Here is a 25,482-nt window from a genome sequence, read left to right as displayed (position 1 = left end):
GTGCGTCTCTCATCCTGTCTTTAATGTGTCTCTAACATCCTTTTCCTCTTTCGCTTTAGACGCCAATCGGGAGCTCAAGTCTCTGTCCACCGAGGTGCAGCAGCGACAGCAGCGCTCCAAGACGCTGCTCATGCGACGCAAGGAGAAGAAACCCTGTGAGCTGGAGACGGGCGCCGCTGGCGGTGGCGCCGCAACACCCACCGATCTGGACAAGGATCCACCGCGTGTGGCCCCACTGGCGCCACAACTGCTGCAGCTGCCCAGCGCCTCGCCGGTGGTGCAAGTTGCCTGCGGCCTCCATCACACCGTGGTGCTGACGCTGGCCGGCGAGGTCTACACCTTTGGCAGCAATCAGTACGGACAGCTGGGCAGCGGCGACCTGCAGCCGGTCAGTGGTCCGGTGCGTGTGCAAGTCCAAGGCGCCATCAGTCAGGTGGCAGCCGGCAGCAATCATTCGGTGCTGCTGACCCACAAGGGGATGGTCTACACATTTGGCAACTACCAAAAGGGACAGCTGGGTCGTTTGCCCAGCGATTTTGGCCCCAATGTGGACAAGAGTCAGAGACCAGGACAGAGTCCAGGCCAGCCGCTGGATGAAGAGCCCAGCAGCACAGTTGCCTCGAGTGCAGCCAGTGCCAGTGATGCTCCAGCTGCTGCTCCTGTTACTGAGAGCAGTGTGCTGCCCAGCTGCAGCAAGGAGCTGCCACCATTGATGCCCAATTTCGCCTGTCCCGTGCTGACACAAAGGCAAAAGTTTCTCTGGAACTGCTCCCCGGCAGCTGTATTGTAAGCTGCGATAGTCCAGCTGTGGCAACTCCTTTCTAATTGCGTTTTTCTCCTTTCTTTTTTGCAGCGGCCTGGGTCCCAGCTTTGGCAAGAAAGTCACCTGGATCGGCGCCAATGGGGATCAGACATTCATCAAAATCGACGAGTCGCTGATCACCGCCCAAATGCTGCCCAAAATGCATGTGGTGGCCAACAGGAAGACCATTTGTGAGCAGCAGCTAATCCACTCCCAACTCACTTTCTGTGCTAATTCGTTTCCTTTCTGTTTTGCAGTGCTTGTTCCCAGCATACCGCTGTCCTTTCATACGTTGTCCATCAACAGACGGGATGGTAGCTGCACGGCTCACTATCGCGGCCAGAGCAACTTTATTCAGCTGATGCAGGCACAACCTCAGGCACAGCCACAGGCACAGCCGCAGGATGCGGCGACACCTGTGATGGCCTCACCAGCGCTGGCAGAGCCCGTGGCTCATGCCTCGTCCTCGCTGCTGACTGCACTGGCGGGCACGGCCACCGCTGGCGTGCCGATCAACGAGCAAATGTCGCGCAGCATGCACGAGGGTCGCAATCAGATCTTTGAGGAGCCCGAGGAGCGCGGTGTGGCCGTGGTGGCCTCCGGCAGCGGCGGCTGTATACCGCGTCCGCGTCGATTTCTGCGGCAGCGACTCGAAATGGGTGCACCCGGTTCGCCGTCAGAGCAGCTGCAGTCACCGCAGCAGCTGGCCTTTGCCATGGATCCCAGCTACAATGTGTTGTGGGTCTTCGATGGCGTCTCACGGCGCATTCGCTGCCACAATGTGGTGGCCAGCGACATAGCCGAAAGCGATGAGGTACGCATATCATAACATATCGAATCCCTGTCGAATGACCTGCTAAAACCTCTTTGAATCCCCCACAGAATGCGGCCAACTACAGGGCGCTGCTCTCGCCAGAGTTGTCGCTGCCCATAAAGGCGGAGGCACGCGTATCGCGCTCGCAAGGATCCCTCAATCTGCTCGCCTGCCTGGACATACTCACCTCAGCGCAGGACAATATACCGTACTGCTTCGAGCAGACGCTGCCGAAGGCCATACATCCCGCAACGGAGACGCCGGGCGGCGACTATCAGGTGGTGAATCGCTTTGACAACTTCGGAGGCGGCTGGGGCTACTCCGGACACAGTGTGGAGGCCATACGCTTCGCCTCGGACACGGACATTGTGCTGTGCGGCTTCGGGATGTTCGGCGGACGCGGCGAATACAGCTGCAAGGTGAAGCTCTTCGATTTGGGCACCGACGGTGGCGGCTACGAGAAGGAGGGCGTCCTCCTCAGCGAGACCAAGGAGGTGCCGTACGAGTGCGCTGCCCGCAGCAAGCATCACATTCTGCTGCCCAAGCCGGTGAGTGCGGCAGCGGGACGCTGGTATCTGGTCTGGGCACGCATCGCGGGACCCTCCTCGGACTGTGGCTCGTGCGGTCAGGCGTCGGTCACCACCGAGGATCAGGTGGTGTTCTCCTTCAAGTCCAGCAAGAAGGCCAACAACGGCACCGACGTCAACTCGGGCCAGATACCCGCCATTCTGTATCGCCTGGTCACCCAGGACTGCAAGCAGACACCCGCACCCATGGACGCCGATCCCGTGCAGCGAATATCGCGCGCCTTTGCCAACAGCGTTAGCCGCGAGTGCTTCGAGAGTCTGGTCGTGCTGCTCAGCTGGTCCTGGGAGAGCTTCAAGACGCAGCTGCGCGAACAGAGCGATCGCTCGCGTCCCCTGCAGCTGCAACAGTCGCTGCAGTATCTCGGCTACGTGAACAAGTCCTGTCTGCGACTGCTGCGCAAGTACACCAACGAGATATATCCACAGCGAGCGAACACTTCGACGGGTGGAAACGCTGTTCGAAACAACAAGAGCGGCTCCTCTGGCCCATCCGGCAGTGCTGCTGGTGGCAGCATGGTGGCTGCAGCTCTATCCAAATTGGAGTCCAAGTCAAGCAAAGGTGAGAGAGAACATTCACGACGTGCCTCTTTGTTGTCTTCGCTTGTGCGTACGAGTCTTCCACTTAAGCTTTTTCTTTGCTTTCAGACAAACATGTGCCCCGTGTTGTGCCCAATCCCATAACAGTGTCCAAATACTTTGGCGAACATCCGTCGACATCGGGCGCTGGTGCTTCGGGTGGATCAAGAGGTGGCGCTGACAATACAGCAGCTGGCACAGGCACGCCGATCACACGGAAAGCGAATCTCGAGAATATCCAACTGGCCGAGTGTGTCGGCAATGTGCGAGCCCTGCTCATTGGCATCTTCTGTGACGACATCTTCAAGGACATAGCCACAGATGAAGGTGAGGGAGCGAGTGGCAGAAGGAAGCTCAATCTTAATCGTAATCCTTTTACAGGCTACGCCTTGACACTGGAGATCCTGGAGGAGTGCCATCTGAGCTTTGTGGCCTGCTTCGATGCCTTCTATCCGACCTCCTCGCTCAAGTGGAGCTGCCTGTGCGATCTGCTGGCGCAGATGGATCGCGGTGCACTGCACTCGCGCCTGCTGAGTGCCATTCTGGCGGGCCTGTGCTCGCCCACAGTGAAGCTGCGGGCCACCTTCTCGCTGCTGAGTGCGCCCGGCAACGATCGCCAGTCGATCATCAGTCCCAGCGACAACTCGGGCCTGCCCATGCTCTCCTCCACGGATGCGCATCAGTATCCCATACTGGTCGAGCAGATGATCTACCGCACGCAGCAGGAGAAGAGTGACTTTCTGATCAGCTCGTGGACGTTTAAGGATGTGCTCGTGCGGCTGCTGGACATCATTGCCAGCCCCATACGGCAGCGCATCGAGTCGATATACAGCCGCAGCCTGGAGGGCAGCTACCCGGGCAAGGAGTGGATCAACCAGGGTCTCATCGACAACTGCTGCCACCTGCTGGCCCGCGTCCTCGCCGAGATTGTCTACCAGACGGCCATGGGCGAGTACGACAAGCTGTTTCTGCCGCCGCGCACACTGCACTCGACGGGCGCCCGCTTCGCCCGCTGTGACCTGAGTCGCACCTGGAACACGGGCAACTTTGGCCCCGATGCCATTGCCTTCTCGGTGGACCGGTCGGGCATTGCCATTGCTGGCGCCATGGTCTACACGGGCTCGGGCAGCTACGACTATCAGCTGGAGCTGCTCTTCGACAACACGGTGGACCTGCAGCCGCAGCACAAATGGGAGACGCTCGAGTCGGTGTCGGGCAGCTATGACCAGGAGGCGGTGCACAACGATCTGGCAGAGATTAAGTTCGAGCATCCCGTACAAATCAAGGAGCACGCCCGCTACGCCCTGCGCCTCTGCTCCCAGGGAGCACGCACCTGTTCCGGCGACTCGGGACTGCCCACAGTGCGCGGTCCGTGCGGCACAAATTTCCACTTCTATGCCTGCGATCTGAGCTTCAATGGCACGACACCGGCCCGGGGCCAGCTGCCGTGCATCCTCTACTACAGCACGCCCATCAAGCTGGAGGCGGGCGTCGTGGGATCCGGCTCCACGGCCATGGCAGCGGCTGATGCTGCCAGCATGCTGGCTGCCAGCAGCCAACTGATTGCCCACGAGGTCTCCACGCGGGACACGGCGCTGCAGATCGCCTCGGACATAACAAAGAAGTGCACAGAGCTGCTGATTATGGCACGCAATGCGATGGCCGCCTCCTGCTCGCCCTCGGACAACAGCAGCTCCAATTCGAATCACACGCAAACCATCGACTCGGAGCACAACATAACGCCCATCGAGGAGCACATGGACATTAACTGGGCCAACAATTCACGCACTGCGGCCCAGCCACAGCCGCAGGCACAGCAGCCAGCCAGCTCGGCAGCGGCAGGAGCGGCGGCAGCGGCAGCGGCAGGAGCAGCAGCAGATCCGCAGAACTCCACCGCCCGTGATCTGGGCAGACGGATTGAGTCCTTTTCGAAGGGCATCATGCAAACGCTGACATTTGACAAGCGCTCAACGAATCCATTCGAAATGGAAATCGAAATGGGTGCCACAGAGATCGGTGAGGAGGATTCCGATGATCTGGCAAATGGGCAAATTCCCAGCCAGAGTCAGGGACAGCTGCAGAGTGTTGTGCCCATCAATGGCAATGAGCGTGTGGACTTTGAGGTGGCCGAACAGCCAGTGCCGACAGCACCGCCCCAGGAGGAGATGCCACAAGTGTCGCAATTCGCGCAACAGCAGCAGCAGCAATCGCTGCTGGTACACTCGGACTCGGAGGAGGCGGCGGCGGCCATCGATGCTGCAGCTGGAGCTGGATGCAGTGGCTTTGCTGGCATAGGAGCAGCATCCTCTGTGCTGGGCGAAGCTGCGAGAGGCGTGCCAGCAGGTGGTGGCTGCCCAGTGGCCGCTCTGCAGCTGCTGGAGGTCTTCAATCTGTCCGCCTCGAATATGTTTCACACCCTGCTGCCGCTGGTCTACGCTCACATGTCGAATTTGGCCTGCAGCGATCCCAAGAGCTCCGTGCAGATACTCGGCTTGATCAAGGAGATTCTGCCACACATTGCGGCGCTCAATCAATTGCATGTGTCCAAGGAGCAACGCCAGCCTGAGGCAGCAGCAGCAGCAGCAGCAGCTGCCAGTTTTCCTCATCCGCCAGAGGCAGCTCCAGCTGAACAGGCAGAAGTAGGAGCAGGAGCACCTCCAGCAACAGGCAGCTACAGTTCCAGCAACTCTGGTGGCTCCAGCAGCACCACCAGCAATCACTACTGCATGGTGGAGAGCGAGCATCCGTATCGAAGTGCCAGCATCAGTTGCTATCGCGTCGAGTTTCCGCCCTGCGTCCAATGGATGACCATCGAGTTTGATGGGCAGTCGGGCACGGCACAGCTGGAGGACTATCTGCTGCTATCCATACCCATGCGACCGGCCGAGCAGGCGGGCGAACCTGCCACCACCCAAACGGATGACTACTACGATATGCTCGACAATAATCTGCCAAGTGCGGCCACGGACACACGTAGGACAGTGATACCCACGGCAGCGGAGATGGGTGGAGCAGCGGCTAATAAAACTCGCTCCGCAAATGCTCAGCTGCTGATGGCCAGCTGTTGTCGCACTCCAGGCACATCCACTGGTGGCAGTGGCTCTGGATCCTCCTCCCTGCTGCGTGCCCAAGATGCCAATGACAGAGAATGGATTGTGGTCAAGAAGTTTAACACGTAAGTGGGAGGACAGACAGTAAACCTTTAAGACACTCTTCTTCATTGATTTGCTTGCTTGCAGCGCTTCCAATTGGCTGATGAGTGTTCTGGTTGTGCCCGGCAATTGTGTGGAGTTTTCGCTGGAGACATCATCGCTGTATGCCCAGGATCCGCACAATAATCGCTATGGCTTCAAGTGTCTGGTGGTGGGCTATGACAATCCCACGGCTGTGAGTACTCCCCCTCTCTCGCTCTCTGTTGCTAACCCACTCATATTCATGCTGATGCACTCACTCTCTCGCTCAGATTAATGGCAGCAATTCGTGTTTGATACGACTGGAGCAGGAGCTATCCTATTTGGGCGGCATGTGCTGTGCCAATCTCATGAAGAAGGAGCTGAATATGCCAGGTAGGGCAGACATATCAAAAATAAGTCATAAATAATTAAATTAATATCCAATCACAGAGGACAAGGATGTTGAGGACATGAGTGGCGTTGAGGAGACGATTATGGCGCATCATTCGTTGCTTTCCAAGGGATTTGCACTCTCCGATCCACATCTGAATGTACATCAAGCTCTGGAACCATATCTGCCCATTGGGTAAGTTGTATTTTATGATTATAAACTGATCATTTATCGCGTTGCCTATCGATAAATGCTGCCTAAGCGATGGAATATTCTAGAATATTCCTTCGGCCTGTTTATGCTTGAATTATGCATTGAATTCATTGTAAGAGCACTCTCCGGCTTTGCCTCTGGCCTGAATGCGTTCTTATCGTTTTCCATCGATAACCAACGATAAACGATAAGCGTTCGTTGCTCCATTTATTCAATATACTGGCATATTTATGCACATTCGGATGACGCATCCCATCCCCCTATCTATAATAACTATTTACAGGGCGACTTACATCGATACATATATAATATAATATTTAATATTTATGTGCTAGCTATTTAGGACTATGTTTTAGGCTATGGTTTTGGTACAACAAAAGGTCACTCATTGGTGGATTGGTGGTTCGGTGCGTGTTCGGTGTGTGTGTTCAAGGGTGGTAGCTTCTCTTTAGCTCTGTGCTTATAATTGTCTTTGTGGGTGTGCGTCCTGCTTGGTGTCCTGTCTACAAATCAGTCTTCAGCAGGCCAGCGTTCTCAATTTGGTATACAATTTGTGTCTCCTTGTAGGTGCGCGGCTCCGGCTGCACCACATCCAGCTTGCGCCGCTTACGCCGCTGTGCCAGACGCCACCACAACAGCAGCAAAAGGAGCAGCAACAGCAGACCCAACAGCACACTGCCCGCCACTATGTACGCCACATAGCTGGTCGTTTTGCACTGCTCGGGCATGAGCTGACGGAGCGGCACAAACTGCACAAACTTTTGCAACCCATTTGCGGTGGGTGGCCGCGGGAACAGCAGCTGCTCGCTGTGCAGGCGAAAGAAGTCGGAGCGCGGCACTGGCGGCTCCACGCTGGTGTCCATCTGGTAACAGCTCCAGGCATTCTCGTAGCGCAACTCGCGCAAACTCAACGCAAAGCGTTCGTTAAAGTGCAGGGGCTGTGCTGCGACATCCTGCTGTCCGCTGCTGTCAGGACGAGCACTGCGCAGGGTATTGTTGTGGAAGCGCAACTCCAGCCGCTCACTGAGCTGATAGCTTCGATGGACTGTGAGGCTGCGGAAGGCTATCTCACTGGTGGCTCCAAAATCATTGCCACGCAGCGTGACAGCATCCCGTATCTGCGCCTCCAGCCACTCGCCGTCCACAGCCACAAAATGATTATCGCTGAGGCTCAGCTTGGAGACAACTGAAAGAAGTATTTAAGGGATCAGCAGCTGGGGTGGAATGCTAGGCATGTGCATTGGTACTTACGCTTAAAGGAGAACGCATGGGAATGTACAACCTGGAAGAGATTGTTGCGCATGCTCAGCTCGTGGAGCACTTCCAGTTCGTAGAAGGAACGTGTGGGCAGATCACCCAGGAAATGGCAATTGGCGATTGTCAGCTGCTCCACGGCAAACTTCTTAAAGGCCTAGCAGAAAGCAGAACGCAGAAAGCACAAAATTGCGTATAACAGTTTGGAGCATATTCGAAGGCACTCACCTGCCCCTCAATCCGCTGAATGGTGACCCCGTCGAGCTTCAGCAATATGGCACTGTTTTTGGTGGTGGTGAAACCAAACGGTTGCATCTGCTCGATGCGTCCACCCACAAATGAGATCTCCTCGATGTTCCCGTTGATGGCATGCGATTCGATTAGCTTCACATTGACCGCCTCGAATTCGACAATCAATGCCTTGTTGCTGGCATAGCGGGGCACAATCAGTGCGTATTCCCGCAGCACCAGTTGGCCCAGCTGTCGGAACGAGATCTTGCGCAGGCCCTCGGTCTGGCTCAGAGCATTGGCCTCCACCACAAGATCGCGACAATTGCGCACCTCCACCTGAAAGACGGCACCATGCAGCTGGGGCAAGACCATGGCCTGACAAGGGATAAGATTGGTTAGGTTTTGGTTGAGTCATTTTAGGGGTTGGTTGAGTGACTCACCTGCTCCTCGTTGTTGCAGTCACAAGTGATGGTGGTGTCATGATCGCGACAAATGACTTTTGGCAATTCCGCATGTCCGGGCACCACCAACCAGAGGAACATTAGCAGCAGCATGGCCAGCCCATTGGTGGGATCCTTGAGATTTCTGATATTTCGCATGGTTGATTTGTGTGTCGCGTGGGTTCTTAGGTTGGATGTTGTCTGAAGGTTTATTCTTCACTCATATTACTGGAATCACTTTTTGCGCTGGCTTCTTATTTTTTGTATTTCAACTCGCACTCTTTACACATTTACATTTCTCTCTGCGCTCTGCTTTTCTGTTCTCTTTGCTCTGTTTATGTGTTCTCGCGTCTCGTTTCGCACTCGGCGGAGCGGTGAGACCCCTTCTGCTTCTGCTTCTGCTCGGCTAAACGTTCAACATGGAAATGCTGATAAGTTGGAAATCGCTCAGTTTCTACTCTTATCTTTGAAGGTGTTTCTTATCTACTACACAAAAGCACACACACACACACACAGACCACGCTGATAGGTGTATTTATCTGTGTGTTCGAATGAATTTGCTGTTACATTTTGGGGCCACCCTACAACAGGGCAACCGCACAGAACTTCCCCATTGCAAGTTAATATTTGACACAAAATACACACACGTCTTTTTTCTATGAGTAATAAATACACTTTACGGCGAATTGAGTTGCTCTCCTTCTCCAACAAAAAAAGAATTCCTGCCCTAAAGCGTTAGTATTTATATTTAGGAACACAAATATTTGTGTTAAATAACAGTAAGGAGAGCGGTGAGAGCCCCAACAATGCTGCGCTCTTTGCGGGACATTTCCGGTGTTAGAAACTTGCAGATAATGACAAAAAGAGCGCTAAAGCTTTCTGATAACTAAATTTGCGACTATTTAAGGTATTTTTTTGCACAAAGTGTCCAGAAAGAAATAAAGTGTCCAGGTTTATTCGTTGTCTATCGGTTCTTTTGAAGTCTTTTACTCGCCTTTTACTCTAGGTAAGCGAAACGAATAATTAAATGGGAACACAGACTGTTCGAAAATGGGAGAATGTGAAATTTCAATTGTTTTACTGCCATGATCGATGGGCCCTTCGCTAGACGGAATCTTTGACCAACTATATATATTTATATAAATCCTCGACAGTTGACAGTGTCGCTCATAATCATCAGCTAACGCAATTGCCCAATGATTGTCGAAGCTGAACACTATCTGTGGCTCTGCTCTGCTGTGTCTATGGCTCTAATTGAATCACAACACCCCCTCCTACCAATTGTGATGATCACTTCACTAGTTTTGCCTTCGCCTCTGCTTTTGCTACTGCTTCGCTTTTACTTCAATCAATGCTGCGAGTGACTCTGGCGAATGCTGTTAATTGAATTTGGAGGTCGGTACTGTCGTCCATCATATGGGAAATACTGTACTTTTGGGACTGCTATTGGATCTCTCTCTCTCTCTCTCTCTCTCTCTCTCTGGTAGCCCGAACATGAGCAATTATGCTTTGTTATTTGTTTATGGCCATTTTCATTTTCATTTGTTTAAAGAACTTAATTTACAAAACGAAATGTAGTCACCAGCATCGCCAGCTGTGTGTGGCTGGCTTCTCCAACATCTCAAGTGTTCGACTGTTCAAATATTTGCGCACAAGTCGAGAAATTCGAAGCTGAAGCTCTTTCTCTCAAGTTACACAAAGTCTCGCCCTAACTTTGGACTTGCCCAATTGCCCCTTTATCATTCACTCTACGAACCGAACTTAATTGCACTTCATTTATTTATTAGATTGCACTTTTACAATCAGCTCACACTTTTCCATGACACCTGAAAACATCAGGGAAAAGTTCGGAAGAGTTGATGAAAACTATCATCAGTTGATGGTTATATCTAGTTGTCATGCATATCTGATTCTATTTTATCTATCTCTGACACATTTATCAAGTGAATGATTAAGTGAGAGAGTCATCATCCTCTGCACCCATTCAACTGTTGACACCTTAAATGGATGGGTAAACTAGCTGTCGCAGAGCTTTCCGTATGCCAAAGTCTCCCACCCCAACCCTACCGATGTAGGCTCCGGATGTGCCGCAGACGGAGTGGAGAGGCAACCCTTTAGGGTGAATTTCCATGTGCATCAAGAGGTTTTCATTGTGCGGGAGCATCGCTTAGGGAATTAAATTAAAGCAAAAATTGCATTTCCTGTCAAGCTAAGTTGTACGCCAACACCCCGCACTCTGCCGCTCCCGTTACTCAATTAGATGGAAATTATATATAAATTAACACATTTCATGGATTTATTACCACAGCAAACGATCCAAAGCGCGGACTCGTTGAGCTTCCAATCGAATCGAATCGCAATCGTAATCGTAATGAAACGTTTCGAATGATGAGCAAATGCTTCGTTGGACTTTCAAAACGTGAACAAGCATTGCAAAAAGTATTGGGAATCACGCTACTAGAGCATTCAGCAGTGCCGATAAGATTATTCAAGAAAAAACCCCGTTCAGTAAAAAGCTTTCCTCACAGCGCTTTGTTGGCTCTTTGGATCGATATTATCTTCTTATCTGTTCACCATTCCTTTCGAAGCTCTCCCTGGCCGTGGCTATGGCTTGTAGTTTTTTTTTCCGTTGGAATCTAAAACCAACCGCAAAAGCTCGGTTAACCGTTCACCAAAGGTGCGGTAAAAAGTGTGTAGGGCACTTTTGATGTGGGGTTAATGTTTTTAGCTTGTTTCTGTTTTTCTGTTTTGCTTTGTGCGCTTTTTGCTTTCTACTTCATGAAATATTCGTGATTCTAGCTGTGAATTTTCGTGGTTTTTGCCACAACATTTCAGCTGATCTTTTCGTATAACATTGACTCTGGGCAATACTTTGTTTGTATTGTATATTCGAAATCGTTTTTTTAATGGCAAACTAAAAACAGATTTTTATTTCGCGTTGGCTTTTCTTCGTTGTCATTAACCTTGAAATATCGAAATATCGTTTGACGACGGTGACGCCGAACGATGACGGCCAGGGCGCATAATAGATATGGATATATGGCAAGGTGTCGTTTGCCAATTTGTATCGGAGGGGGCGTAAGCAAATACACAAACACATAAACACACACAGAGTTGTGTGCGTTGCTAATTTACATGATTTGCTCGTCTCGTCTCCTCTCTCCCATGGGGGAATGGCAAAAACAGCATCAACATTTCTTGTCTTCCCTGCTTCGGCATTAATAATACACTTCCTGGCAGAGAGTATACCGAATTGAACAGAGAACGAAACCAGCGGCTAGTCCAGCCTCTTAAATTGGTTCTCTATATTTATGGGGAACTGTAGAATTGATTAAAATAGGATGAAATGTACAAATATATACACAGAGACACCATCGAAATGCAAGGGCATTCAAAGCTCGACCCGCAAATTTTTGTGTTTTCGCTTGGATTGTTTGTTTTGGTTTGATGCGTGGGCTGTGCTGTTGTTGCCTTACGCAATGCCCAGAAGGAGAAGGAATCCAGAGAGGAGAGCAAAAAGAGAGAGGGGGGTGGGAGTGGGAGAGATGTGTGCATATGCATTGCATCAGCCATCTCCCTTCATATGTACTTCTGTCCTCTCTGTTTTAGTTATTTTCTCTCTTCTCTGCATTTTTGTATTTTTCTGCTAAGATGATGCCCTCTCTAGCTGTTTTTATCGTTTTGAACTTTATTGTGGAGGCGCCTTACGGTTGGCTCCAAAATGTTATATGTGTGTGTGCACAAGCCCTGGGGTTAAAACTGTATGTATAAAAACAAAACAAAAAACACAAAATGTAGTTAATTTGTACTTTAAACAGGGCTAAAGCAAATATTCGCATTAGCAATGAAATCAGCGCACAAAATTAAAACAGTGAAACACACACGCGACTCCGCCACTCGACGCGAAGCGGTAAGAACCACAACAACAACAGCAACGGCGGTCAGTTCAGCGGTCCGTTCCGTCCGCCTTGCTCTCTCTAGCTGTTCTTTTTGTTGTTGTTGGCCCAACCGGCGTAAGCGCCTGCAAATGACAAACTGAGCGCCAAAGCGCGACGTTCACGAACCACCAGCCGCCAACCTCCCAGTCCCCCACCAGTGACAGAGCGGTGGGCAGAGCAGCAGAGCACAGCGTTCGGCCGCCACAGCCAACAACAGCGAGCAGAGCGCGAGGCAGTGCTGTGCATTTGGCGCTCTAGCGGGAAGATCTGTTGGGTCTGTCAAAAAATCTCTGGCTACAAATTCAGCTGTTAAACAACTTTTAAATTTTTTTTGTTGATTTCAAGCTAATGTTTAATAGTTTACCCTATATGATCGCATTTGTTTTAATTCCCAAGTCTATTTATTTTTGGCAATCACAAAGCTAGCTTGCTTCTGGCTGAAGTTGCATCACGGTTGGCTGGGCTCTCGCTTCTCTCAAATCTCTCTCTCTCGTTGAGCTGGTGCGAGCGCCAGTTTGGCTGTGACGACAGCGTTGGCAGCGTTTCTAAGCAAGCTCAACAGAAACAAAACCAACAACAAAGAAGCAGAAAGAATTTTTCGCGTTTATTTGCTTTGCTTGCCTTTTGTTTGCCACAGTGTGAGGGAAGTGGGAGAGGAGGCTCAAGTTCAAGCTACATACCTTGTAAGGTCAGGCATCCTCGTTTTTGAGATTTGAATTTAATATTTTAAAAGATTAACATATTTTGGACACAAAACTGCACTGTGTTCGGTGACTGCCTTGCCTCTTGCTTGCCATACCTTGTTCTGCCAAGTCGCTGTGATGGTTGGTGGTCTCTCTGCCACAGAGATGCTGATGTTGCTACTGCATCTTATTTGATTGCTTGCACAGCGCTTAATTGAACGGCCAACGCGCCGACATGATGCAGCGCTTGACACTTGCTCCTCCACGAAAGCCCCCACAAATGCGGTGTAGCGACGGCGGTAGCAAAAGACAAAGACTACACAAATCAAATCAAAGGCAAACATCAAGCACTTAGTAGAGAGCTTGTTAAGAGTTCTCTGCTCTCTGCTCTCCGCTTTCCGCTCAAAACTCAAACTCAAACCATGTGTGTGGTGTGTTTATGGCTTTGAGAGAGGATGCTGGATGCATGCCACCCAGCTGATACCCTGGGAATGCACCCACTATAATCTGCACTTTCTGGTAGCTTCTCTCTACACTTGACTCATTCTTATCGCTGAAAATTATTGAGTAACACATAGAGTGTTTCCATGCAACGACATTAGAGAAGCGCAGGCAGAGAGTAGGCAGAAAAATGGAGAGATAAGCAATGCAAGCCCAAGGTGTATTCATATAAGGTGAGGTGTTAAGCTCTTATACGAACAGGCATGCCTCTTATTGATCACAGCCCAACTGCCATCTCTGGCGTGCATGCACAGGCATGATCATGCATGATCCACAGACTGGATCAATCTGCTGACTCGACCGACTGACCATATATGCACATTAATAACTCTAAAAGGCTTTTAGAACGGATTTGCATAGCAGCAGGCAGCGAGCAGTCAGCAGTTTTCGCTGGCAAATCAAGTTCTACAACATTTCAAAATGCTGCAATTTTCAGCAAAACTTGCCTTTTGGTTTTAGCCTATTACCTCGATACCCCGGCCATAAAAATCGACCCAAAACAACTGTGGGTGATTAATACAATGTGTGCCTTACCCCTAGTGTGTGTGTGTGTACCTGCAGGGTAATAAAAGTTCCAAAACACACAGCTTGAATGTAGGTAGGCTGTATACTACATTTATTCTCTATTTCTCGTTGACTTGTATAAACTGTATAATAGTTGACTTAAATCTGCACTTCTTTAGCCTAGGCTTAATCGATTTTCCTCTTTCGATTTTCATATTTTGGATTTCTTCCGCTTCACTCATCTTTCTCCTAAATCTTTTCTTTTTCATTCAAATATCACATTTAATGGTTTTATTTTTTTTTGTTTTTTGTTTTTTTTTTATTTGTGCGTGGCAGGCTGTGTGTGTGGGGGCTTGTCATGCGGCATGTCTTTTAGGCATCCGCATAGTCGATCACATCGCCAATCTGTACAGTCTCGTCGCTGCCCCCCGAATGATCGGATCCCGAGTCCATATGCTCCATGGCCGCCAAACTGGCGGCACCATCCAGACATTCGAAGCTTCTCACCCTGCCCCTAGTCCCTGTCCCTGCCGCCACCGCCCCCATCCGCTGACTGTATGGCGGGGGCTGTACCTGAGGCTGTGACTGTGACTGGGGTTGTGGCTGCGTTTGGGGATGGTGGAACTGTCTTTGGTGGCGTGCTGAAGTCAGCTGATTTGGATGGAATTGTGGCATCGCCTCGAGATCCTGTCGCAGATCCCGCACATGCCGCTGTGGGATGATATCTGCTCTTCCTGACCCACCTGCTGCTCCTCCTGTTGGTGGCCTGCTGTTGGGCGTGGCACTGGCTGTGGCACGCCACACGGGCGTGGCATAGCTGACATGCTGCTGCGATGGTGGAGCGGGCGGCAGCTGTGGCTGCTGCTGACCTCTGGTGGACGGCAACTGAGGGGGGCCCAGGTGCCGCATGGGCAGGGCATACTGATAGGCCGGTGGTATATCGTTAATCGCATCTGAAAGTCGAACAAAAAAAGAGTCGATTCAAGTGCCATGGCAATGTATACAAAAACAACATAGAACACATATCTAAATGGGTAGATAGATTACAGAGATTGAGGAAGAAAGCCAGAGCCAGAGATAGAAGCTACATACTAGAGAGATAGTGATAGGCGGACGGAAGGGCAAAAAGTACCATTACCATTATTTACGAGTAGAGTAGCAAGTGGGGAAAAAAGTTGCAACTAATTTGTTGTTTAGTAGTACCTTCTTGGGTTAATGCGCTCCATATTTGTGTGTGTTTGTGTGTAGATTGCATTTTCTCTCTCTATGTGTGTGTGGTGTGGTGTGTGTATTTAGTGTGTGTGTATTTAGTGTGTGTGTGTGTGTGTGTGTGTGTGTGTGCTGGGCGCTTATACATACAAACATACAAATATTTATAAAATACAATAATGTGCATGTGGATTGTATTTGCAAAATGTGCATCCCGCGTGGATCATATGTGGACCCCATGTTGAATATATTCGCAGCAGCTGTTCCTCCATGTGGGCATCCCAGTGGTTCCACCTCAGACTATCGCTTTTAGGGTGCAGCACTTAATGTTATTTTTTAAGTTATTGTTTTGTTTTGATTTGGGTTTGGATTATGTTGGGTTGGTTCCTTAACAATGTACCACAACCTGCGTACATTTCTACATTCGGCTATACATATTATTTACATAATTGTTCATAATTAGGATTACACGAGAACTACAAGTACTAGAGGATAACACCATCATGTTGAGAGGTTTTCACATTCGTTGGGTGTGGAATTCGTTGAGTGGACGGGTGCTAGTGCGAGGGGGTGTTGGTTCGAGTGGGCGTGGCCGGCCACTGCCGCTACTGTTACGGTTGCAGTCGTACGAGGGCAGTACGCCGTAACCATGGCCGCAACCGTACTTACTGGAGCTCGGCGGGGCAGTGGAGTTGATGGGCTCCGAGTAGACGGGCGTCTCGGTCATCGGATCCGATGGCGATGAGTATTCGCTGGTGAGCAGCGGCTGTTGCGGCTCTTCGTAGATGGGCTCCTCATAATTGGGGGCACTGGGTGCCGCCGATGCACTCGGACTGTCGTGTGGCATTGTCGATGTGGCATAGTAGTCGCCCCCACCTTGAGATGCTGGCCCGTTGCTGTTGCTGTGGCTGTGGCTGTGACTGTGACTGTTGCTGCTGCCACTGCCGCTGGGGTCATGGCAGTCCAACAGATGCTGCGTGAGCAAATCCTTAATAATGGACGAACCATTGGGCATCTCCTTGATGGTGTCAATGACCTGATTCTTGCACTCGATGCGGCTCAACTTTCCGCTCATCAGCTTACGAATGCTCTTCCGGGTGCTGTCTCCGTCGCGCAGCGACTCTGTTTGCTTCAGCATGGTGCGCCGGGCATCATCCGTAAAGCTGCACAGGTCCGAGTCCCCAGAGCCAGCGGCCGAACTGTTGCCGCTTCTTCCCCTCTTGCACACGGCGGTGAGGCCCAGAACGATGAGGGATGCCAGACCCACAGCGACAATGAATCCCACGATGTACATGCCAATCTGGCCGATGGTTAGGCTACCGCCGCTGCCCAGCAGGTCGCTGGCGGTTCGTGTCGACCACTGGCCATTGGTGCAGTGTCGCGAAACATTGTGATGGCCACCGCCGCAGGCTTCGTGCACAAAGCGGCGCCTGTTGACGCTGCTGGCATTGAAGCAGCCCCGATCCGTGGCCACCAGGGGACAAATGATCTCCGAATCGAGATCGTGATCGGTGAGGCGGTGCATCCATTCGTTGTCGCAGCTGCAGTCATGCCCCACCGTGATGCGATGCACCTCGCAGTTGCTGAAATTTAGGCTGTTCTGCTCCGGATCCTCCAGTCGATTGTTGGCAAATGTGCAGTTGAAGGGCTTCGATAGCTTGGCCAGCTCCAAGCCGAACTGATTGAACTGCCCAAAGCTATTGTTCTCGATCACAATATGCTCGCCATCCTTTACGCGCAACCAATTGTGCTCCGTATGCTTCACCGTGTTGTCCTGTATGAAAACGAACACGCTGAAGATTTGCATGGCATTCGATTTGATTTTCATAATGCTGTCAACAAGAGAGAGAGAGAGAGAGAGAATATCATTTAGAGTTGTACAGAGATGCTGTGTGGTGCGCACTCACGTGTTATTTTTGAGCGTCAGTCGAGAGATGCCACAGTCGATGATTGCTTCGCTGTCAATCATGCCGATGGTGGTGCCCTTGAAGGAGACATGATCACTCCGGAGCTTGCTGGTGAGTGCCCGCGCCTCGATCGTGCCAATGTGACAGTCCTCGAAGGAGAGCTCCTTGATTTCGGTCACATCGAATGCATTCGTTTGGATCCTGTCGATCGTTGCCTTCACAAAGCTCACCTTAAGCATTGAGACATCAAAGCTGCCAATCTTTTCGATTTTCGTGTCCTCAATGCGCAGCTAACGAGAGAGAGAGAAAAGGTTTTAAGTGTGAAATGGATTGATGGGACCCCTGCATATCCTACTTACATTCACCAGAGACTTGGCACTGCTATCCGAGTTGGGATAGAAGGTCTCCTCCTTCATCTCGAGATTCTCCACATGCCGAAAGCTGCACGAAATGTTCATGTTCTGGAAGGCACGCGGAAATAACACCACATCATGGCTATTCTCCACCAGCAGCTTGAATTCTCCACCTACGCAGAGGAAAAGCATTAGATGTAGGATTAAGATTGGATGCTTCACCTCTCTATGTGGAAACTCACCTGAGAAGGCGCCTTCGCGTATAAAAACGCGCTGGACATTCCGCACTTGTATGTCCGGATATCCACCAAGATTGTTCTGAAATGCGTTCTTTGTGAGCTCCACCTGATCGCTATCCGTGCTCCCTTGGCCCACGATGTCAAAGAAATTTACGCGATTGCCGCGAAAGAACTCGTTGTGCAGCTCAAATTGTGTCCTGCCGGCCAGGCTTATTCGCATGGCGGTTATGGCCACTGGCACGAAATATTTGGAATCCCATTTAGGGGACAGCTGTTCGAGAAGGGAAGGCAAACAAAATGTAAAAATGAGTTCGGTGTCGCACAAGCGAAAAATGCAAAAGAGAACTTGTAGCTGTTCGTCTTATCGGTCGATGATTGACGATGATTGAAGTGCCCCAATATATATTTCTTATTAGCCCCATAATAGTTGTTGCTAATTGACTGATTTTTCAAGATAAACTGCCAAGAACCAAGGCATTCGCACGGCACCGATTTCAGCCTCAGCCGCTGTCAGTCCAGGGCTTCCTTTTTATTGCAATTTTTACCGAAAAATTGTTTGAAAATTTCTCTTGGTTTATTGGCACTTTAATTTATTTGTCGCGTTGGAAGTTTCGGTGGAAATGGGGAAATGTGTAAATGGAGTCTACAGACATCAAAGTGTTGTTGCAACATCCATCGATGTGTGTGTGTGTGTGTGTGTGTGTGTGGTGCTTTGTTGTCGCTATGACTTGACGCTTGACTTACATTTCTTTTGCGGTCCCCATCCCATCCCATTGCATGTCTGTGAGCCCTCGCCGTCTCCCCATTGTGTGAGTTGAGTACTTGTATTATTTTTAAACGCAGTGTCTGCGACAACAACCATTCAATCCACAACTTGACCGCAACGCAACAACGTTCATTGCTCCAAAACGACAGACAGACAGACAGACAGACAGAGGGACAGTCCGTCTGTGGCAGAATCCACGACTCGAAACGCAAAATGGGAGTCTCCGCTTGGTGCAATCTTCTCATTAAATTAAGTGAAAATAGTTTGAAGCTCTCAAGTGCTGAAACCCGGAACGGGACTCTGCCGTCGACTGCCCCTTGTGGGTGACGATTGGGTCGTCTGCTAATGATCTTGATGATCTCTCCTCGTTGATCTGCTGAAGATCATTCTTCCTTATTAATATTAATATTAATATTAATGTAACCTAATTGACAACGGAATAAACAACCTTTGCATTGATTTCGCGGCACAAGCTGAGCTAAATATCGAATCGTATTGGCTGTTTCCCTCCCCCTAATGAATCACTGATTACTCATCTATATCTATCTTTATCAATAAACCTTTACGGTTACAAAGTGGACAAGCGAAAAACTCGAGTCGCAGAAGAGAATGACCGAAAATAGTAAAATATACAAATAAATTATTGACTGAGTTTCGGGTTTTCGACTTGTCTCAAGTCTCAAGCTTATCGATCAGTTTGGATCGAATATCCGTTTCGTACGTGCCTCCATTGACTCTGTCGTATTTCCATAATGTTAGGCAAATGTTTTGGGGGGGATACGTACCGGTAGCCTATTGTTTATGCCACCTGCTGGACAGCCATGTTGTGTCTGTGGCCTCCCCATGTGGGGTTCAATGTCTGGCTGCAGCTGCAGCTGCAGATTCTGCCACATACTCGCTGTACTCTCTGGGTTTCTGTCTCTTTGCTGAGATTGCCTGCGCTTATTTATTTATTTATTTATTATTCTTATGCCTCATCTCAAAGATTGTTCAACGCAAACAGCATCCACGCTTAGCGTTTTCTCGCTCTGCTGCTTCCCCCATGGGCTTGCATTTCTTTTCAATTGCTCCAGTTTCTCTCTCTCTCTCTCTCTCTCTCTCTATATATCTTTCGTTGTTTCTCTCTCTCTCTCTCTCTATTTCCACTGCCTCTCTGAAGAGGAAGTCTCAATTACGTGCAAGTTTCAATTTGTCCGCTGCTCCCTCCTTACCTCCCCGTCTCTCCTCTCTCTTCCCTGCATCTGTGTTTGTATCTCTATCTTTATCCCCCAATCCCTTCTTTCTCACCCCATTACGGATTCAAGTTTATGTGTGGAAATGTGTGGAAAACAACAAACAGTAAAAAGAACAGCAAAGAACTTGGCCCAAAAGTTTATGAAGTTCGGATGTTGTGCATATAGCGTGAGATATATGTACATAAAAACTATATATTATAGATATACACATGTACAGCAGCGGTCAATAAGATAGTTCCCCCATAGAAAGTTAAGAAAATAATTAACTATTAACTAATTATTTATACCCTGAAGCAGGTTAAATGAATTAGCAGTCAAGTTTTTAGTTTGCAGAATTAAAACGCGGGAAAAATGCCTCAAGAGTTTCAAGATTTCAGAGGCTAACATTTTGCCCGGCACTGTATATCCCCATGCTCCTCTCGATGCTTTATGTGCATTGGTTTCCAGGCGCTATTTATAGAACGAAATCGAGGAACGGAACCGATCTGGCGCTTTCCTCCAAAAGATTCCACCACTCCTGCGCGCATTCAGCGATTCTTTACATATTTTTCCGGGCATTTTTGTCGTCGAGACGAACTTTTACATGATATTTTTAACCAACGAATGAGATTTTTGGTACATGGCTGCTAGTGGCATGGACGGATGAAGGAGGGACGGAAGAGCTGGCTGACTAGGCTGAGTGTAGAGGCCTTTTTGGGGCGGAAATAGCTGCCACCGCGAGACTCCATCGCTGTCTGGAAAGTGCCAAAAGCTACAAAATACAGCGGCAGCGGCAGCACATAAATAAATAAGAAACAAAAGCCAATTAAAAATAAATTATGATGTGCTCTCCGCTTGCCCCTACTCCTCCTACTGTCTCTCTCTCTTTCTCTCACACTCTTCATGGAAATCCCTGGAAAAAACAGAACTCACATGGGCAGAAGTGTCTCAGCGGGCCACATGGTTTTTCTGGACATCCGAACGTGTCCCTGGAAAAAGGACTTTCCCCGTTGTGGTTGTGGCACACACGAGAGTATAAATCCATGTGGTATCTGGTGGCATATCTGGCAACCACACAGCACGCACGTCCGAGCACCAGACGGAACCAGACAGTACGTGACTTCGGACTTTTTCTCGGACCCCCTACCCCCCGGAGTACCGAGTAGTACCTAGTGTTTGTCTCTGCCTTCTCCGCCTCCTTTTCCTGCACATATCAGTTGTGATTATCCGAGTAGTTGTCGGTGGCTCTCTGCTTTTCTTTTGCACTTTTTGTTGTTGCTGTTGTTGTTCTTGTGATAAACACTCCTCACACTGGCAACGATAAGGTTTCATTCCATTGCAAATTGCAGTTTCACTTGCTATAGCCATGATTAGTCATATATACTTGTTCTCTCTCACTGATTGGCCAAAAATCATTCACTTTAGTATCTCTTTTTGCTGAACACCTCCTGCGGTGTGCTCGCCTCTTCCAACTCCTCCTTCTGCCTCGTGCTGTTGCCTCTGTTTATTGTTGAACAAGAGCGAGCAATTTTAGCAGCTCTCACAGCCCATAAATGTAAGAGTGAGAGTGAGTGTTCTGTCTATCTATCTGCCTGTCTGTCTGCCTGTCTGTCTGTCTGTCTGTCATTTGTGTTCTTTAAAGTAGTATTTAAGTAGACATTCAAAATGGGCCTTTAAGTAGGCGGCGCGGCATTTCACTAAAACACACCGCAATGCACACACACACATCATTCCCCTCCATCCCCTAGAAATATTCTCTGGGCACCCCCCTCCATCTATTGAGTGCATTTTGGATTTGGGGGACACTCTTATACTTCTGATACTCCACTGAGAGAACACTTTACCGTGAATGATGAAATTATTCGGCTGCACAAATTACCCATAAGTGAGCGGCTCTGTGTGCATGATACACAAATGTAATTGGTGAAATATTTGTTTACAACAACTAATTGAACTTGGATAAGTCTGCGACTGTGTAAAACGTTTTCAAGTCTCGAAATATTTTCTGGTCACACTGTGTCTATATTTTGGTTTTGGGTCTGTTATTATTATTATTATTATTATTGCCGTATCTATTAATGGAGAGCGGCAGGCGTGTGGAATGATGGCCGTGGCATGCACCACTTTGCTTCTATGCAGCCCACAAATTCTGATGATAAGATGACGACACACAGAACCAAATAAACGACAAGCTTTCATTGTGTGTGTGTGTATTTGTCACCCGCTTGGCCCACATCCGCTTTGAGGAGGGGAGCGGCATCTTAATTCCAGAGGAAATGCCGAAAGCAAAACAAAAGCAATGGCCATATAAGAGCAAGTATAAGTTTATCAGAATATTTCTTATACTAACGAATAATATCTTTGTTCAGCCATAAATCCATTTTTGCAATCACTTGCACTTGTCTCTCTCTCTATCTCTCTATGGCTCGCTTGCTCTCATGCTTACGCGCACACATTCTCGTTCTCGTTCTCTTTGTAACCGTAATTAATTAACATAACCTGTTCGACTGGTTGAAAGAGACTCTGGAGAGCAGAGAGCTGGGAGCTGAGAGCGTTCGCTCCCACCTTCTTTCGGTTACTTTTCGGTTCTTTCATTCATTTATCTCATTTTGTTTTGAAGATTTTGTTTACATTCCCCGCCCCAGAGGAGGTCGATGAGAAGTAATGCGACCAGTTAAGGCAGTCCATTCCGCATGTTTATTAATCAGACATTTTTGTTTAAATTCGATTTGGCATAAGAAAAATCCACGCACATCCCAAAACATTCGTTTTGAAATTGAAATTGGAATGCAATAATATTTGAATATTCATTTAAAAGAACAAATTATTAAAGCCGTCTTCGAAATTTCCCTTTTTGCACGCAGTGCAGATGTCCCATAAGTGAAATTAGCATACCATTGGGGAAAAAATATAGTAATTATCCTACGCGAAGGTGTGTGTGTGTTCCCATAAACACAAAGGATAAAAACAGTCGTATTTTGCAAGTGAAGACATAATTGAACTTGTCCGATTGGCTCACTCCATTGCTGGCCCGCCTGCCGCCTATTCGTCGTAGTCAATGTCGCTGACTTGTTTTGCTGTGACGTTGTCTTTGTTCTGTTTTTGTCCTTCTGGTTCGTTGTTGACTCAAACAATTAACTGTTGAAAACATAGACCTACTTGTGGATGGCATTGCAGGTTTCGTTTGTAGCAAAAAAGCCACAAATTAGTCGGCAGCCCACACACCTTTCTGCGAAACAGTTCCCATTCCATAAACATAATTATGTTTTTAGGTTGGTATGTGGTACATGTATACTCTTACTCACCGTTCGGTTTTGCTTAAAATCGCAGGTGACCATTTTCCCTAAGCAGTGACAATGATTGCAGATATTCTCTCCCGACGTCTCAGTGATCAGGCTGGCGGGAGCGCCGGCGGCGGCACTATTCCAGGCGGGCCAGGATCCGGAGTAGGCGGCGATGGGCAATCGACCGTACAGTGGTCGACCCCTGGCTTCAACATCACACACGACCAGCAGAAGAGTGCCAAGAATCAGCAAGAGCATCGTTAACTTTCCAGACATTTCTCTTTTTTGGAGGCAATATCCTTGGTTTTTGATCCGCGAATTTTCCTCTTTTCTTGGGATCTTGTTTTGTTTATCTTTTAGCACTTTCGTTTTCCGTTGCGAACGCTTTTGTCTCTATCTCTCTCTGTCGGTCTGTTCCGTCTTCCACCCTTTTGGGGCGGCAGCGAGAAACGGTCTCCTCTTGCGATCTAAGACACCGCACTAAAATACATATTAACGGGCCGCAGCCGCTGTCATCCACAGAAATATTTTAGCACACACACAGAAAAAGAAACAAAAAAATATATGTATAGAGTCGCGATCTATAACGGATAAAAAAAAAAACCAACGCTTTTCCGCACTGCGCACGTCGTACGGTACTATTCAAGTTTCGAGTGAGGAATGAATAGCGATCAGTGGCAGTACTGTGAGAGCGATGGCGCTGTGCTCTCAGCGGCAAGGTATATGGGTTAGGGTGGCGAACTTGTGGCTCGAGTCTTGTTTTGAAAGCAGCTGATCCAGGCCAAAATAAACTTTTGGCTGGCTGGGAGTGAAAATACGACTGAAGGAAATTTAAAAATGTATATATGTAACTTGAAAATATTAAAGATTACATGTACACACAGAGAATGAAAATCAATTTCCTTACCTTCTAACGAATGTACCTTGTACACAATAATAATCTCTCTCTCTCTCTCTGTCTCTTTTTGATGAGCGAGTTCCCAGCTGTTTGATGCGTCTGAGGGGCAGCTCTACATAAATTACATCAGCTGAACAGTTCTTTGCATTTGAAACCCCCATATTTTATTCTGTAAAGAGAGAGAGAGATAAACCAGAGATTCAGAGTCAATACTTATTCCAAATCGTTAGGTTAGCCACTTTATGTATACAAATAATTGATATTCACTTAAGTAATTGCTATTTATAAGCAATTTAGCATTGAAATGAAGCTCAGCTGGAATATATTCCAAAGAAACATATGGATGTAGTTCTTTGCGTGATTCACAGTGCAAGTGGGTGGGGGTTGGCGCTTGTTGTTGGTGCGATAAGAAACGATCGTAGAGGGATCGAATTCGAATTCCAGTTTTCTTTCCAGACTTACACAAATATTCTTGAATATTTTGTAATCTTTGTACAAATATTTTGAGGGCACTCGAAATTTAGAATACATTTTGTTGTGTTTTTGCACCCTCTTTGGCTTACACACACATGATGAAGAGAAGCTTTTCTGCCCGACTGTTGCTGTGGCTGGAGCGAGAGGGTAGGTGGGCACATCTAATTGGTTTGCCCGTGGGAGAGAGACATAAGAAAATTTAATTGCCATCATTACAGACAGAGGGTGGAGAGGCTCAACGAGGGAGCGAAAGAGAGACAGAGAGAGACAAGCTGAGTTTTAAGTTGTATTGAATGAAAATGATTCCCCTTGCTCCCCTCCGCAGCCGTTCCTTGGCAGGCAACAAATCAATTTGCGTTCAATTTGGATTCCAGCACGGACACACGACGCACCGCACGGATGGCATGGGGATACAAGCGGAAGTTGAGACAGTGCCGCCGCCGGCCCGCAGGGAGACACATGCAGAGAGCACAGGGCAGATCGTTGCGAGGGAGAGAGATGCGGGCACTTAAATGGAATGCTGTCTCCCTTCCACTCAATTATTATATCATTGGATCGAACGGTGATTTGGTTTCTGTTCTTGTTGTTGCTGCTGCTGGCATCAATTGCCGAATCTAGTGACTCCCTTCTTCTGGTTTGTGAACATACTCTTGGAGAGGGCACTACGATTTGACCAGATGTTTTAGCAAAGCACACATTCCCCACCTGTTTGTCAGTCTGTCTGTTGGTTTTTCCGCTGACTTAGCGCGCAGCCAACTTTTGTATGTAAATAAGTATGAGTATGATGTTGGAGCCTGCAGGATCGTATCAACATTATATTTTATACATATGTAAGTTGCAAGGAGGGTATCAAATGATTTCATATTGAAAGGCACTCCTCCTCTTTCTTCCTTTGTTTCCATTTTTGTGGGGTTAGGAGTGAACGATTAATGAATGGTCGAATGCCGCACATCCACACATCCACACACGCGATCATGCACTCTCTCTCTCTATCTGCTCTCTGTCGTTTATCAAGTTGAAACTCTTCCGCA

The 25,482-nt window shown here is 48.7% G+C and overlaps 3 protein-coding genes across 6 annotated transcripts in view; 1 reads left to right on the top strand and 2 right to left on the bottom strand.

The window, feature by feature from the left end:
• Nucleotides 1-25,482, top strand: part of LOC117581008 (E3 ubiquitin-protein ligase highwire) — a 40,111-nt gene that overhangs the window by 3,749 nt on the left and 10,880 nt on the right. For all 3 annotated transcript variants that reach the window (XM_034267817.1, XM_034267816.1, XM_034267818.1), the window contains exons 5-13: nt 60-786; nt 854-993; nt 1,060-1,616; nt 1,685-2,762; nt 2,849-3,106; nt 3,161-5,954; nt 6,019-6,166; nt 6,243-6,345; nt 6,403-6,538. In XM_034267817.1, coding sequence (XP_034123708.1) covers nt 60-786; nt 854-993; nt 1,060-1,616; nt 1,685-2,762; nt 2,849-3,106; nt 3,161-5,954; nt 6,019-6,166; nt 6,243-6,345; nt 6,403-6,538 — 5,941 coding nt within the window. The remainder of the gene's footprint in view (nt 1-59; nt 787-853; nt 994-1,059; nt 1,617-1,684; nt 2,763-2,848; nt 3,107-3,160; nt 5,955-6,018; nt 6,167-6,242; nt 6,346-6,402; nt 6,539-25,482) is intronic.
• Nucleotides 6,751-12,514, bottom strand: LOC117581017. Of its 2 annotated transcripts, XM_034267843.1 has the most exons (5): nt 12,291-12,514; nt 8,482-8,887; nt 8,039-8,416; nt 7,808-7,967; nt 6,751-7,742 (listed from the first exon to the last, which is right to left on the bottom strand). In XM_034267843.1, exons 2-5 carry the CDS (start codon nt 8,638-8,640, stop codon nt 7,060-7,062), a joined length of 1,380 nt encoding a protein of 459 aa, XP_034123734.1. In that variant the 5' UTR covers nt 8,641-8,887; nt 12,291-12,514; the 3' UTR covers nt 6,751-7,059. The 2 variants fall into 2 exon arrangements, with proteins under 2 accessions (XP_034123734.1, XP_034123733.1); XM_034267842.1 differs by lacking the exon at nt 12,291-12,514 and having other exon boundaries at nt 8,482-8,979.
• On the bottom strand, nt 14,438-23,737 carry LOC117581011. Its single transcript, XM_034267822.1, has 6 exons — nt 23,101-23,737; nt 17,819-18,086; nt 17,583-17,749; nt 17,224-17,513; nt 15,986-17,148; nt 14,438-15,060 (listed from the first exon to the last, which is right to left on the bottom strand). The coding sequence occupies exons 1-6, from the start codon at nt 23,353-23,355 to the stop codon at nt 14,480-14,482; spliced, it is 2,724 nt and encodes a 907-aa protein (XP_034123713.1). The 5' UTR covers nt 23,356-23,737; the 3' UTR covers nt 14,438-14,479.

Source organism: Drosophila guanche, unplaced genomic scaffold, assembly GCF_900245975.1.
Source record: "Drosophila guanche unplaced genomic scaffold, DGUA_6, whole genome shotgun sequence".
NCBI classification, from domain to species: Eukaryota; Metazoa; Arthropoda; class Insecta; order Diptera; family Drosophilidae; genus Drosophila; species Drosophila guanche.
The sequence above is the reverse complement of the archived record's forward strand: the minus strand, read 5'-3'. Positions and strand labels throughout refer to the sequence as shown.

What these genes read in the sequence shown, in the direction of transcription:
- LOC117581017 (XM_034267843.1), bottom strand. Translation starts at nt 8,640, where the DNA reads ATGCGAAATATCAGAAATCTCAAGGATCCCACCAATGGGCTGGCCATG. An exon ending in ACTGCAACAACGAGGAGCAG is followed by an intron (nt 8,417 to 8,481) that starts GTGAGTCACTCA and finishes ATCCCTTGTCAG; the next exon opens with GCCATGGTCTTGCCCCAGCT. An exon ending in CCATGCGTTCTCCTTTAAGC is followed by an intron (nt 7,743 to 7,807) that starts GTAAGTACCAAT and finishes TACTTCTTTCAG; the next exon opens with TTGTCTCCAAGCTGAGCCTC.
- LOC117581011 (XM_034267822.1), bottom strand. Translation starts at nt 23,355, where the DNA reads ATGTCTGGAAAGTTAACGATGCTCTTGCTGATTCTTGGCACTCTTCTG. An exon ending in ATTTTAAGCAAAACCGAACG is followed by an intron (nt 18,087 to 23,100) that starts GTGAGTAAGAGT and finishes CTTCTCGAACAG; the next exon opens with CTGTCCCCTAAATGGGATTC. An exon ending in ACGCGAAGGCGCCTTCTCAG is followed by an intron (nt 17,750 to 17,818) that starts GTGAGTTTCCAC and finishes TCCTCTGCGTAG; the next exon opens with GTGGAGAATTCAAGCTGCTG.